We start from the raw sequence: 16398 nt of genomic DNA, 5'->3' as shown, positions 1-16398 counted from the left end.
GTAGGTAGAGATCCAGGAGAACTGCTAAATACATATGCACAGTTTCACCTGCCAAAAGAGCTTTGTAATCTTTTTAGGTTACACTTGTTATACAGCCAATCCTGAAACAGCATTGGCAGGTTTGATTTTTTACATTCAAGTGCCATAGTTCAGTTACCCACTGATTGAACAATAATGGAGAAGCAGCATGCTGATGTGTTCTGCTCTCCTAAGAACAGGTTTACCATTTTGATAGCAGTGTGCAAAGAAATAAACAATTGGATTGGTCCTGAGTGCTGCTTGCCAACTCCTTCCCCATTCCGCTGCACAAAGGATTGCAGGATTATTCCAGTGCTTAAACAAAACATCACATAATGCTTTTTAATGACAAGACAATGGCATTTCTGTATGTGATATAAGTTGTCGCCATTTTGGCTCAGCTTATCTTATACCCATCAAGAAAACCATAGGGACTAGAAGTTTCTCATTTATTTTGTTACTAGCTTTCATTACAAAACACTTTTTTGGTATCATTAGCCAACACCCTTCTTTAGGTGTTAATGATATAAGCATGATACAGGCTTATAAAAATATAAAACATTCCAAAAATAGAATTGTTTTCAAAGTATGCTTATACATATCAAAATACAAAATGGTGAAAAAGTTATGAGTGTCATGTAAAGGAAGGTATATTTACAGTGCCATCCTCTTTACATATAGGACTGGCTATACAGGTCTACTAACAAGTGTTATATTCTGTACCTACATAAAAATTAAAAAAGCATGTCTGTTTGGTCTTGAAAATCACTGCAAGGGTTTGGCAAGCAAGCCCAAGCATGGAGGTAAAGTGAATTATATACAAATAAATTATCTTGTACTTAAGATATGAATTAACATATTGTACCTATAAAACTAGTATCTGTGGTTACACGGGGAGGAAGAAATACTGAGGATACAGCATGGCCCACAGACATGACATGTATAGATTATTGGAATCCACAAACGTTATACTGCTTCTGCAATAAATTATACTCTAGGCTTCTTGTGAGGAGTATCTGCCAGACTAATCTTGGGCATGTCCGCAGTTGGTGTGAAAGGGATTCTTTTAGAAGCCACCTTTTTGCCAATGGTCTCCACCTGCAAGAAAATTTAGTAAAAAGGGTATTTATTATACAAAAAAGTACAGTGTAGTATAGAGTAATGGTAGAGTTCAGGTCAACGAAAAGAGAACATACTGCAAACCAATCTTTTCATTTGCCTTGTGTAAAAGAAACCCCATGCATCCCTACAATGTATGCACTCAATGGGCCTGATTTATTAAAGCTCTCCAAGACTGGAGGATCCACAGTAAAGTTAAGTGATACAACAAACCTGGAATGGATCTGGTCCAGGATTCAAAACATTTGCTAGCAAATGACTAAAGAAATCCATTCCAGGTTTGCTGAATCATGCAGCTTCCCTGATGAAAGTGTACCTTCCCCAGCCTTGGAGAATTTTAATAACTAAGGCCCAATTTATTTAAATAAATAGCAGTATTTCAAGCTGTACACTATACTGCTCCTCCTCTCCAAGCTCAGATGCACCGCCCTAATATACCTGTGCTAAATTATAAAATTGGGGAGGGAAAGATATGCAGCTACATTGTTTTGAACAACCTTAATATGGGACAAACAAAGAGCATGCCCACCAATAATCGTAAGGCAGAGCTCTTTGTTAAACAATCATTGTAAAGAATAATCCAAATATTTGTTAGGATTTAGACTTCTATCAAATGTTTTTAGTAGCATTTTGCCAACCATATATTTATTGTCTGTTGGGTACGATGAGATCACAGATCACTTGAACATACTTGTTTATAAGAACAACCAGACATCTTAGCACAGAGAGCGGAGGAAGGGTTAAAGAGCTTTGGGTTATTTCCACATTATGAGTGACTAGAAGAGCTTGTATTCGATGGGCATGGAAAGTCTTAACATGTAAAAAACATGATTTTGGAATATTTTGGGCAGCATACACACCCTAAAAATCATCTTCCAGTTATGAGGAATTTTAATCAGACAGAACACATTACAACATTAAAAAGCACAATGTCAGCTATGCCCTTTTAATGAGGCAGTGTTGCAAAACGTTGGATGTAATGTTTCCTTAAACTTTAATGTCCACCAGCTAGAGTATGTGAGTCATACTGGAGAAAGTTTATAGCCTTCCTGTTACTCATATGTCCAAGTTACAGAACGTCTGCACGGTCCCACCCATAGAAGAGCCTGCATCACTGCCGAGAGCAAAACTTCCTTACAGCAGCCAAAGCTGGGAGTTCAATTCAAGATAATTTTTTTTTTTTTTTTTTTTTTTTAAATGCCAGAAAAGTGATATAGTAATGATTATCTCATTGAACAGTGAATTACCAAATGCATCAGGGTGGTTATGGTGTATGACTGGACTATTGATGCACATGGGGTGGAACAGAATGACCTAAAAAAAAAATTTACTTTTGGATGACTTTGCAACACCAGTGTAAAAAAAACTTGACATTTTCACTTTATGAGACAATCCTAATCATAGTCTGCAAATTCACTAACATAATGGGAGAAAAGTTAATAAAACTATAACAAGCAGGGGCTTAATAGATTTTAAACCCAGGAATGATTTTATCATATTTTAGTGCATCTGTGCCTGATTAATTAGACTTTGTAGAAGTTATAACACTTCTTGAAAGATATGGTTGTTTATTTGTTGCTTTTGAAGCCTGTCACTCCCTACCGTTATAGGGAAGCCACACCAATGGCAACCCCTTTGTTTATTACCAAGGGTGAACTTACTGACTACTGAAGTGGTCTTATTGTACAGAGGAATGGTATTTGATAAGGTTTAACCAAATCCAGGAAAAGTTAAAAAAAAAAAAAAAAAAACCTAGAGCAGAGCATAGCACATATCTTTTCAGGCTGATGAATATAATAGAAAGGTATCTTGTGTTAATCAGTCCTAAAGCAGGACCTTTAAATAGTTTAAAATTAGTACAGTTACAATCACTATTCACAAACAGACCAATGTATATTTTATGGACATCTATACCTGGAAACCGATATTCTGTAGTTCTCCATGAAGATCATCTAGAACTCTTCTACCATCAAATATAAACGCTGGCTTCAACATCTTAGAATGGATCCGATTAAAATCCAATTCCTAACAGGACAAAACATTTTAGTTGGCTCCTAAACATGCAGTTATATTACAATTTTTTAAAAACTTTAACATATCCTGCAGAAGTCATACAAGTTAATTAGTTACTACATGAAAGCAATTAAAGGATTATAAATGTATGAAATACTTGAAAGATCAATGTAAAAAAGATACTAAAGATTTGTTACTAAAGGGGCTCTCTACCCTTTCAAATGTTTGGAAGTAGGAACCCTTCTAAATCTCAATTCTCTAAGTAAGGCATTTGGAATGTGAAGTGTGCACAAAAATCTGACACTTGTAAAGTGGTCCCCCTGATAGGGAACATCTGCCATGCATTCCTATGGAGCAGAGCACAGTAGGGTGCAGCTTGCTTATACGCCACTCCTCATAGAACAGAATGGTGCTTTGGGTTTACACCAATCATTTGTTTATCTATCACTGGAAACCTTAAGGCTACGTACACACATGCAATAATTATTGTTAGAAAACAAACGAATAATGACCAAAGATTATTCAAGATTATTTTTGAAAGATTATATGATCTTGACTTTGTACATTCTGTAAAGATACAATCGTTCAAATATATTCAATCAATAATGTACACACACTAGATACGATAGTTTGAACGATGCAGGAAGTGGCGTGTACCGCGGAACCTTTCACAATCACTACAAGACTGTACACACAATAGATAGCCAACGATCGTCGGCCAAACAGATCCGCCAGGATGGCCATTTGTTTCCAGCAACATTCCTTGTTCATCAGTGACGTTGGCGAGTCGTTGTTTACGATTATTGGATGATCAGTCGTTATTCATTCATTTCCAACAATAATTATTGCACGTGTGTATGTAGCCTAACAGAACATAATTTCCCCTGACATCGGATGGCTTTATAGGGGTCTGCTGGTGGTGGGGTTTTATCTAAAGATGGGCTTTAGCTGAAATAACATTTTAGACAGTACAGAAAAACAAAACTCACACCAAACACATATATAACTTCCATCCAACAAATTTACTGACCTTAAACATGTCCCACTCAGTGCAGATCACCATAGCATGAGCTCCCTCACAAGCCTCATATGGGTCTGTAGAGATATGGACCAGCTTTGCAACTAATAATAATAAAAAAAAATGATAAGTTACATAAAACTACCTCCAGCAAAAACACAATCAATATGCTTCTACAATGGTATGAACCTGCCCTTACACCTAAATAAAATATGTACATAGGTCTATGTAGCTGTACTGCTAGATCCACCTCTTAAAAGTGTTCTATTGTGCTTACCTCTGTCATCCTCCGCTACGCCTGGCTGGGACAAGTCCATGATTATTTGTTCTTTGACTACTTTGGGATCGTAGATGTGCAGCTTGGCTCCTTCATCCAGGAGGTATTTACTAATATAGATGCTGGAGGACTCCCTGGAAGATAAGAAGCAGTCTAAACACAATATCCATGAAGATGTACTGAAGGACACAAAAATTAAGTGTTCATGTAACAACCATCAGAAGTTCTGACATTTGTTCAAAATATTGCTTGCATTTTCATTCCGGACCTCTGTGAAAAGCTTTTCTGGCTCTTCATAGTATTAAATTAGGGATTAGAGTCACACAAAACTTGTTAGCCTGTATTAGTGATGGTCTAATACAATTGTTCTTTATGTGGTCAGACTGGTATTCTTTCATGTAATCATAGAATGTTCAGAGCAGTATCACTTGCTAGGGGTTTCTTGAGCAATAAGCAGTCTATGCCTTTCAAATCAAGTAACACCAATGATCTTTTTTGGCTGTAACGGTGACATTCTTTCCACAGGCCAGCAATGTAAGAAGCATTGCCCAATTTATAACACTCACTATATACCAATCTATAGGACAATATTTAAAGAAGCCAAGTTGCTTACCGTGTGTCTCCAGTGTCTTTCTTGAATGCAAATCCCAAAACAGCAATCTTTTTGTCTGCTACTGTGTTAAAGAGACAATCAATGATCCTGGAGGTAAACCTTCTTCTTTGATAATCATTCATGTCAATAACCTAAAATGGGAAAGCAAAAAAGTTGTAAAGGAGCAGAGCAAATGACATTTCATTGACATTTGTCCTACTAGGCTCATTGGCCTAAAACTGGTAGTGGAGGTAATCAATTGTTTATAGAAAATCTTTAAACAATACTAATATGTATTTAATTATTCAATCTGGCATAAACCTGAGGAGGAGTGTGTACAAACTTATCTCCCTGTTCTGAGGTTAGTGGAAGTTGTTAGTGGAAAGCTGATGTTTTAACATAGAGTTGGTGGATGCAAGTGGTAAACATAACATCTTCATATGTAATATTTCCCTAATCACATTCATATATTTTTATTATAAGGATCAAACCTCTGTAATACATCAAAGGACCAGAATCAATATATACCTGTTGCCAGTAGCGCGCTACCTCATGCAGGTTCAAAACTTCACATAGGTAAACCAGGTTCAACACATCTTTCTGGAAGCAGCTACCACCAAAACCTGTACAAAGGGAAACAAATTTTACAGGTTTAGGAACAACTAAAATACACATGTATTACTAAAAGTCACCTGAAACAGATGCTTTAGTGTTGCTAAATGGTCTGTTTACATTGTACTCCCTTTCTAAATCCTTTATAGAAAAAACTTCTCTCCACATTTAAGAAGCTTTAACCTCAATCTTGTAATCAAAATTTCTCATTGGTTCTTATCTTGTCTTGTGTGACATATTGGACTTTTGTAGAGAATTTCATTTTTTTTTTATTTAGGTAAATGAGCGATGCTTTGTCAGGTCAAAGCAAACACATAGAAAGTGATGCCTTAAAATTAACGGGACAATGGGACTTTTTCCACTTGATACTGAATACATTGGTTTGGAGCATAATCATTTGATATTTCCCACATTTTACTGATACTAAACTAAAAATGTAAATATCTTGGAGCTCACCAGTCTTCACCACCCAAATATTAAACCCTACACTCTCATGACCTATAAGCTGAACAGAAGTGCTGCTGTTAGAAACAAGACATGCGAGTAGAAGAAACAGTAAACTTTTCTTGTAACTTCATACCATTATATGAAAGGCCCTGCATGTCAACAAGGCAATTTAACTAGCTAAACATTAGTACCATCAAACTTACCAACACTGGCTTTCAAAAATTTGTTTCCAATTCTCTGGTCCATGCCAATAGCCCTGGCCACTTCTTCAACATCTGCACCGGTGGCTTCACACAAGGCACTGATGGAGTTAATGCTGCTAATCCTTTGAGCAAGAAATGCATTGGCAGCCTAGGCAAAGAGGAGGGAGATTAAAATCCACTTGATGCAATGTATTGTTGCCTGCTGCTTTACATATATAATCTTTCACAGAAAAAAAAATGTTATATATAAAAAGTAAGCAGAACAAGCTTACATAGGAAAAAAATGTTTAAGTAGATCTGTCAATTGTCCTTTTTATAGATTGTTCCAATTGTCTGAACAAATGCAAGCCCCCCCCCCCCCCAAAGCCTTAGCAATATAGAGCAGCAATGCTCAGCCGGGGTTCTATGGAACCTCAGGTTTCCTCCAGAGCTTGCCATGGGTTCTTCACACTATTGCGGATTGACCTTCCATTTCATGATGCCTGCATAGGACCGGAGCCAACAGCACAAGTCTAACAATGTTTAATTCTCGACAGATATAGTATTCTAGCCATCACTGTAAAGGGGGCATTCATTCCACAGGCCACCATTTTTTGGGAGGACCCCCCTTCCCCCATTATAAACCAGTTTTAGCATGGATTCCCCTGAAAATTTCAATAGTTCAAGGGGTAGGACTGATTTATAGTATTGCTTTTTAGTACCCACACATTTAAAGTTTACTTACTGCAGAGGAAATATGCAGAATAACCCACATGTAAACTATTTTTCTTTAAATTGACAAAATGCTTACCAGTTTAGAAAGTTCAGATGACCAAGTGTTGGTTGTGATGATTCTTTCAGTGGGCACCCAGTGCTCATAAACCGCACACAAAGCCCGCACTGCTTTTTGTCCTTCGGGAGTTTCATCTCCTCCAATCAACACCCTGTCGGGATTCTTCAGATCTTTAATTGCAGTTCCCTCTGCCAGGAATTCTGGGTTAGAGAGCACCTGTGGAGAAAAGAAGATTTCAGAACTAGTCTAACAAACACGGTATTATATTAATTTTACAATGTTACTGGAGAAAATCATGACAACTAATATTCCACATGAAGAGACCTCTAAATTGGCAACCCTGGACCTTTATATTAGCATACAAGAATCCCCCAGCTCTATAATGCGCCTTGGCACTAATACCCACTTTTTGGGTGCTGCTCCAAATTACTTTAATTTGTGAGCCAACATGTATGGTACATTATTCCTAATCCGGAATTTAACCAATTAAGTTGGTAAAGGATCCCTCCTTTACCCCAAGTCACACTTCCGAATTTTATCAAGATACACATCAAAATAATTTTGGGAACTACAATAAAGGTAGTCATCAAGTAGCTGTTATGACATGGCATTAAGGGGCCCCTATTTGGGCAGCAATGTAATGTGAGCAGCAAAGAATGCAAGTTACAGTTTGTGTAATGAACACCCTGTAGAAGTTTATTCTTACCTGGAGATTAAGATTGGGTTTTGTGTTGGCATCAAATATCCTCCTAATGCTCTCTGCTGCCCTTACAGGCACAGTGCTCTTCTCGGTCACAATTTTGTAACCATTGGAGTTCTGAACGATACGACGGGCACAAGCCTCAATATATTTCAGATCTGCAGCCCGACCTTTGCCCATTCCATAAGTCTTTGTTGGCGTGTTTACCTATATGAAAAAAAAAAACAGAATTCAATGAGTGACAAAGCTTATTTTAAAATGCAACAAAATTATAGTAGGAAGTAAGAAAGATGTACTTACAGAAATAAAGACCAGATCAGCCTCTTGTATAGCTCCATCTATATCAGTAGAGTAGAATAGGTTTTTTCCTCTGCAGGATTCAACGACTTCTTTTAACCCCGGCTGCACAGAACAAAAAGGGATATCAAACCAAATGTTTGAGGGCATAAAATAAAAATTAATAGGATGCTTTATATCCTGTCTATGTCATCTCTAAATACAAAAAATGTCAGTATTCTCTCCAGCCCTTTTTAGCTGGGCGCACCACCGGGAACTTCTCGGTGACCACCCGGCTAGTTACCACCCACCTACAATTTCATCCCAACCAGCTTAAAAAAAAAAAAATTCTGTCTTGAACACTGAACGTAATAGATTGCTAATTAATGTTACTTCTATGTAATGGCTTTTTTACATAGTGGATTGATGGGACTAGAATTCTACACAATAAATAGGGTTCATAATGCTGGAAGATCACAGGAAGATTTAACAAAACTACATTTCTGGCAAGATCCACTGGTATTTTCTGTACTTCCTACTGGCAAACTGCAATGTATCCTAATAAATTGTATCCAAACCCAACTGATATAACCTCAATGTTAGAGGGCAGAAACAGATTACAAATGTTACAAGTTCCCCAATACAAACCAAGCAAACAACAAATGGTAACTAGGTTAAAGACAGACTTTTAACATTCGGACACAATGCAATTTATTTATTTTTTCTTGTACAAAATGAGTTACTTTGCACTAAAACTCTTCATTTTCCTCTAGTATATATACACAAGAGGTATCCTGCAGAGAGAATAATCAGCAGTATAGCTAACTGGTCATTTCCTGTAGTTTTTACATCTAATCTTTTAAAGCTGTAATCACAATAAGACTGCCAATTCTGCAGAGGAAGTGCAGCAAGGATAAAAAGCCCATGATGATTACATTTAAAGGGAAAGTGTACTACATTCTGTGAATAGATTTTTCAGTTATTTAGTCTTTCTTATTGCAATCAGTCCTTATACTACAAAATACTTTTTGATCTTCTGTATTAAATACGGCAAAACAAATAAACCTACTGGTATGAAACAATTTGCTTTTGTTTATGATTTAGTTATGCAGCCAGTGATCTTTGAAACATTTAAAAAGTATTAATATGGCACAATATTTATTAAAAATGCAGTATATATTTGGTTTGTATGCAAACCTTAACTATGATCTTCCATTATTTGCTCCCTTTTAGAAAAATAAAGGGGTTTGATATTTTGGCTCCAGAACTGCCAAAAAAAAGGATGTTAACACTTCTTTAGATTTCACTACAGCAGAGGAATGGTGTGGGCAAACAGAAGTTAAAGCAAACTAGCTTTATGGCATGGTAACAATGTTGCCCAGCTCTCCTACTGTAGTCCTAACATTTACTAATAAAAGGTGACAACGCTGAATTTACAAAGATGCAGCGAGAGAAATGCGAGATTGGTAAAACAGGTTGACATTCAAAAATCCAGTAATGTCTGGACCTATGGAGTGCCGGAATTTTTAGAGTTCTATATGCTGTATATATTTAACAGAAAATGACTACCTGTAGAGTCCTTTAAATATATACTGAATCCATAATGGGGCTATACAGCAGCAAATAAATGAGAAGGAATGAGCAGGAAAGCAGTGCAAGCAAGACCCAACAGTTTATTCTGGAGTACAGCGCCATCAAAACAAACAGCTCCTCCAGAAAATGTGTAAATTTGAAAATGTGCTCCAAAATCCATGCCGGAAATCTGAAGAGACAGGATTATGGATGGCAGGTTTTTTGAATGTCAACCTGTATTCCTAAAGAACAATGAAGAAAAATTAAACTAATGTGGCCACTATGTCTGAAATGGAATGTTGCAACAGATTACTTTGTTTTGTGAGGCTAAAATAAAAAAAAAAAAAAACATCATCAATATATCCTTTGGTGCAGGCTTTATCTTTAGAATCACAATGACATAATTATTCCAAATTAAGTCAATGGCAGAATGGTTTTGTGTATATAGAAAAAGAAAAAAATAACAGAACAGTCCTTGATTGATTATAATAAAGTGGCAAACAAAGAATTCTAACATTCCAGAAGATATTCCCGGTTATCCTTTCCTTCTGGAAGCGATACTTTAAAAATCATCTTTCCTCCTCCACTAAATGTCCTTCCTCTTTGTGAACGTTTAACATAATAATAGGGTAGGGTAACCAAGTTCAGTAAATGAAAGAAAAAAAAATTTACATCACCTGGTTAAAGTTCAGCCTGTGAAAAGGTCACAAAGCCACCTTCATATCAACAGAAGAGAAGGCAATAAATTAAAGTGTGCCGGCTGTAGGTTACTACATGGGTAATGTATATATTGTGCCTGGTGCGTATTATTCCTCACTATTGTCATTTAATGTTTAATAAACACTATTATTATAATCATTAAACAGGATTTTAAAGCACCAACATAGTACGTGGCCCTGTACATTAAATAGGGGTTGCAAATGACAGACGAATACAGAGAGTGACACAGGAGGAAGAGAGGACTCTGCCCCGAAGAGCTTATAAACTAGGACACTAGATTCTCTTATTACAAATGCAATCTGTTCGTGTAATTGGTGCAGATTAATGAACAAGAGACACCAGCTAAAGACAAGCGAGTGACGCAGATTGTTACCTCGTAGATGGGGAGGGTGTCAGAATTCCATGCATTGATCCGCGCCTCGTTAACATCCACCACTGTTACTTTGATTCCCGGGCACATCTGTGCAATAACACTGCAGGTAGGACCACCTACATAGCCGGCACCAATACAGCAGATCTTCTTAATCTGAAACATTTCTATGCTGCAAAAAAAAAAAAAATAAATTACACGTCAGCCTTTCCAATATTAAAGAAATAGAATATTCTAGGACGACTGGTGTCCACAATTTCTGCCCACCCCAGTACCGACTTTTCCCTTTGCTCCCTTGCTCACATTTACTTGCAGTGGCCTCTCCAGTATTTACCAAAAATTTAATGTTGGAGAGAATCCTTTAAGGCACACATAAATGGTGTCACAATCTAAACATTTGTGTTTTTGAATTCACCAGAAAATAGATATACCACAATGGCAAAGACCAGTACAATTGGAAACCAAATGCGAATTCTAATCTGTCACAGAATATTATAAGTATTACTTTTCAGCAGTTCCACCTCTTGGCATACAAGTATGGTCAAAATAGAAGTCCATTGTAAAAATGGTGATTGATATTTAAATATTAAGACAAATAAATGGGGAATACAAGTATTATCAGGGAGGGGTCCTAGCATCTCCACAATGACTTAAACGTCAAGATAGCCAAAGGGCAAGTCTATGGAATGTCAAAAGAACATCAATTACATTATCTACACATGGCCTTTTGCCTATTCCTAGAGAAGATAACATTATAAACAGCAAAGGATTGTCAACATTAAGCAGTTTCTTTACAATTCAAACCCAAGTGTACATTGCAAATGAATGAATAGAGGGAGAGATCCGAATCATAAAATAAAGTCTGGCTCAATAAACTAAACCAAGGGACTTGAGAAACTGGAAACTGCTTCCTACATTAAATGCATACATATGGTTAACACAGTGATTGAGGGTTCACAGTGATATACGTCAGTGGAAGGAGGGGGAGCACGGACATAATACACTACAGTCTCCAGTATAGTTGTGCAATCCTGGATACTCGGAAATCTGTGCAGGGATTTCATGTGTACAGTCTGATATATTACCAAGAACAAGCTCCAGGGACAATGAATAATTGGGCTTCTTAAGTCAAGCCTGACATACACCAAGGGAGGTCTCTATACATATGTAAGACACCAATTCATTCACATGTGTTTAACAAGAATCCAAGTATAGGGTAAAACAGAACATGTAGCATTTCTATGCTTATGCTGGTAAAGCCAGCTGAAACTAACAAAAATGTATAAAACATTTGTGTTTCTTTTAACTCATCTGTATATAATGCATGAATGCAATCTGAAATATTTTACTGAATAGCTTTACATACAAAAACCATCAGATTTTATGTAAAATGAATGCACTGCACATTTCTGGACTTTTTTGCAGTGTTATAAAAGAATGCAAATAATCATAGCAACCAATCAGAATTTAGTTTTCACCAATATGATTGTGGAAGAACTGGGATCTGATTGGTGGTTAGACATCTGTTCACGTGCTCTAATAAATGAAGATTTAATAACTGCTTTAGTACGTGCAGTGAGGACAGAAGGGCATGGAACATGGCTGGGATCTCCTGACGCTGCATGGCGTCTGCAGGTAATAAATGGGGCCTTTCATTCCCTCAGTGAACACTTTACAGAAGGAGCATTCAAGAACTGGGATTTCTTTCACCATTACTCACATTACTGATATAGGAAGAGTTCCAGCATATTATAAAAGGCATTCACACAACATAAAACCCAACTCTGACATGAGACAGACAAGTTGGCAACGCTTACTATCCGTTATTGTTAAGCAAGAAACATCTAAACTTGTAGCCCCATCTCACTTATAAAACCACATATTTTAGCTAGATTTAATTGAACTTCAGGGACACAAATCTCTAATTAATGTATTTGCCACATCATACCGAAATGCAAATTATTTAAAACGGAAACCCTATAGAGCAGGCTCTCAATAGTCCAAACAATGCTGCGGATTGCAAAACTAGTTTTACAGCTTTGTTCTTAAAATAGGCTTTCAGGAAAAAGAGTGGATGTAAAGTTTTTCCCATCACCGGTGATAGCCAGGTATCTAAAAGGAGGGGGCATGCCAATGTAAGGGCATAGGACAACGTTCTTGTGAACTACAGATCATCCAGCCTGGGTCACTCTGCACTGGACAAAATCCAGGGTCATCATGAATTGATGCCGAGATCAAACTACCATTCAATGACCATATAAAAAAATGTCTAGTAACCTAAAAATCAATGTATTATATTGCAATTGTATTTGGTAGCAGATTTAGAATCTTGAACAGCAATTAGCAAAAGGGATTAAAGATGAAGCTGGGAGACCGATTTATCTAAAGCTTAGATTTTGGGCCCCTGACATTTTTTTTTAATTCCTTCTGATTGTGGTAAACACCTAATTTCCTTCTAATCAAGAAACATGGGCACATTAGAAACAATGTGTGCAGTAACTAGGATTGTGCTGGTATCATATCCAGTATATCATTCTAGCTGAACCCACCAGGATGATGTACCCCATGCATTTCTATCAGCAGCCAATCACATTTCTGTTTGCAATATTCAATATTCATCACAACCTTCCAGGAAAAGAGGAACACATACAGTGTATCCAATCCAGTAAACTTAGAATCCCCATTATGAGTGCATGGCTGTGTCCCCACTGGAGAGTTACCATCTCCATCTGTCCTAGTTCTATTACAGGAGGAATGAAATCAAATCAAGAACAAAGAAGAAGTCTTCAAGTAGGGACACAGCAACAACCTCTAATACTAAGCAATTTTCTCTTATTGGCAAATTAATATTACAATCAACAAACAATCCGTTACCAGGACCAGCAACTTCAAAAAGTGATCCCTATTACAAATCAAAAGTTTTGACAGGTTTCCAATTTGGAATAACTAAAGGTCATTATATGTTTGTGTCTATCTATATATATATATATATATATATATATATAAACTGGATTTATTTAGCACCAACATATTAGACAGCACTGTACATTAAATAGGGGTTGCATATGACAGGCAAATACAGGAGAGGACCCTGACCAGAAGAGCTTACAATCTAGTAGGTGGGGGAAGTCTAACACAAAAGGAGGGAAGATATGTAGTGGTGGGAAGTAGTGACAGTTTCAATAGACAGAGGTGTGTGTATATGTATGTATATATATATATATATATATATACACACACACACACACACACTTCTGTGCATCAGCATTAAAGTTTAATACCCTAACTTTTCCGAGATGTCATCCAATGGGTGTACAGACTTCCAATATTTTAGGAATCGTATACCATATGACATTTTAGCCAGCTCACCCAAGAAAAACTACCCCCACCCCCTCCCCATCCTGTAATTTCCAGCAATAGGGAACATCTGGATTGTGATGTAGTATCCCCCCTGCGTCGGATCAAGTTTCAGCTCCAGGACCCCCTTCTTGTGTTTATAGAAAGGGACCACTTCACACCTGAACAGTTCCTGTGGCAGAACTCCCCAGTAATAAATCATCAGTAAGCATGGATTCAATTTTAAAGCGGTGGAGGGGGATAAATATTAGAAGAGGAACCTCTAATAATGAGAAGCAGATGTCCACCCAGGTCCATGGCATGGAGAGCCCCAACATCAGAATACCATGAATGATCCTGTCCTCTCTGCTGAGCTCAGATCTCACACCATGCAAATGTGATGACAAATATATATATATATATATATATATATATATACACACACACACACACACACACACACACACACACACACACACACACACACAATGAGATGTGACTTACCTGGAGATGTCAGAGCCGTGCACACAACAATCACAGTCACCCAATGCCGGCCGCTGCACTGCTCGGGCTCTCCATATACTCCCGTTAGCCCCGCCCTGTGGGAGGAGCCTGTGCAGGGAAGGGCGGAATGACGCTGGCAGGGAAGTAGCGGGGTGTGGAAGGGGGGTCCTATATGTTAGGGGTGCAGAGGAATGGATGGTGCTGAGGGATGTGAAGGGAGGGTGAATGGTCGGCGTGCTCCGGATGTAGATTGATGTGTGATCCCTCCCATACATTGTACAGAGCATGTCTGCCCTGAGCTTCTATACAAGTCTGTGATCAGAACTGACAATCAGTGGGAAATCACATCATGCAAAGTTATTAGAAGGTTAGAAGGTTCTGGGACTGAAAACCGCAAATTGTGTGTATGTGTGTGTATAATATATATATATATATTTATTATATTTATATATATACACCATGTATGCCTAATGGTATATATGTATATAAATATACAATGTATGCCTAAAGTTATATATATAATTTTGTAGCAGGTGTTAGGAAAGAAACTTAAACATGAAAATATTGTGAGCAAGTTATTTATTGCTTGTTCTTTAGAATAAACTTTCTTGCTTGTTTGCAAGTTTAAATGTAAAACTCACCTCTCCTTTGCTCCGCCAAAAGTTTCACCCCTTTTGGGATTTAGGATTTTTGGGCTATCTTAATTAGCTGGGCCAGAATGATGTAACGCATGCTCATGGATTATTTATTCCATGCAGTCAGCTATGTTTGGATCCGGCAGTGATTATTCCTTCCTACGGACATCTAAAATGAGCACTGAGGTTATGTACAAATGACTGAAAGATGAATGAATGAGCTCTGTACACACAGCACCGTTCTGTTCTATGCATGTATTGCAGTCATCTTCTGTCAATCGTGGATCTGTTGGGACAGATCCATAAACAACAGCGGATGGCCTCTGTACACATGTCAGATTCCCTGCGGCTCGTATCGGCCACGAATCATCTGACGTGTACGTAGCCTTACGATTGCTCTGGTCGACCAGGATTGAGCATCTGCTCAGGGCTTTAAAAAGCTATCCCCAACACAGATGTCCCCCAATGGAAGATTTCCACTTATTTCTTGTTCTAGGAACACTAGAAGGGGAGAACGACGGAGCGGCACCCCGTTGCTCTCCCTCCCCTTTCACTTCCATTGCAATCTTTCATGGTCCATCGTCCGTGGATCCGCCAGGAAAGTCATCCAGACGATGGGCGACGAGCGCCATACACACACAAGATTCTCGTACCTGAGCCGATTATTGGACGAGAACTATTGCACGTGTGTACCTAGCCTAAAGAATCCAATTGTTTAGATATCTAACATATCCTTTGATTAAGATATGATAAGTAAGTAAAACTGTAAAAAGGGATTACTGACTCTTCTATAGTGTGATAGAGATTTGCTTTGTTTTACGGCCTCTGCTGCTCTCAGACATTTCCAGCTGTGTTGCATAGTGTGTCCCCTGCTGGGTGCTGTGGTGCCTCCTGCTGGCTGACACATCACTATTGTGTCCTGTACTCATGTAGCAGCTGGTGGTAAAAACCACAACACTCAGCAGGGACCTTTTTATCCAACACAACCAGAAGTACTGAGTAGCAGTTTTTCATCCATCGTCCATGGATCCGCCAGGACGGTCGTTTGGATGATGGACGACGGGCACTGTACACACGCCAGATTCGCGTCCGATATCGGCCTACACAGACATTTTTCCAGCGTTTAACCTGAGCCTTTTAAAGCCCTTGTTTGAAATTCCCATGCATTCCAATGGGCTAATCTACACCAGGACGTGTCCTTGAGGCACTTTTAT

At 38.0% G+C, this 16398-nt stretch overlaps 1 protein-coding gene across 1 annotated transcript; it reads right to left on the bottom strand.

Moving 5' to 3' along the window:
* Positions 1–453: 453 nt before the first annotated feature.
* UGDH (UDP-glucose 6-dehydrogenase) lies at positions 454–14778 on the bottom strand. The gene is made up of 12 exons (XM_072406314.1): positions 14550–14778; positions 10713–10881; positions 8072–8173; positions 7778–7978; positions 7090–7287; positions 6300–6447; positions 5566–5660; positions 5059–5189; positions 4446–4579; positions 4181–4272; positions 3052–3162; positions 454–1116 (listed from the first exon to the last, which is right to left on the bottom strand). Exons 2-12 carry the CDS (start codon positions 10872–10874, stop codon positions 1006–1008), a joined length of 1485 nt encoding a protein of 494 aa, XP_072262415.1. The 5' UTR covers positions 10875–10881; positions 14550–14778; the 3' UTR covers positions 454–1005.
* Between the last annotated feature and the right edge of the window lie 1620 nt (positions 14779–16398).

This window comes from Pyxicephalus adspersus, chromosome 3 (genome assembly GCF_032062135.1).
Source record: "Pyxicephalus adspersus chromosome 3, UCB_Pads_2.0, whole genome shotgun sequence".
NCBI lineage: Eukaryota > Metazoa > Chordata > Amphibia > Anura > Pyxicephalidae > Pyxicephalus > Pyxicephalus adspersus.
Note: the sequence above shows the minus strand (reverse complement) of the source record. Positions and strands in the feature narration are given on the sequence as shown.

Bases quoted from the DNA above. Each gene is read 5' to 3' on its own strand.
- UGDH (XM_072406314.1), bottom strand. From the start codon at position 10,874: ATGTTTCAGATTAAGAAGATCTGCTGTATTGGTGCCGGCTATGTAGGT. The intron at 7,979-8,071 runs GTAAGTACATCT...TTTTTCATATAG, and splicing joins CTGATCTGGTCTTTATTTCT to GTAAACACGCCAACAAAGAC. The intron at 4,580-5,058 runs GTAAGCAACTTG...CTTATCTTCCAG, and splicing joins AAAGACACTGGAGACACACG to GGAGTCCTCCAGCATCTATA.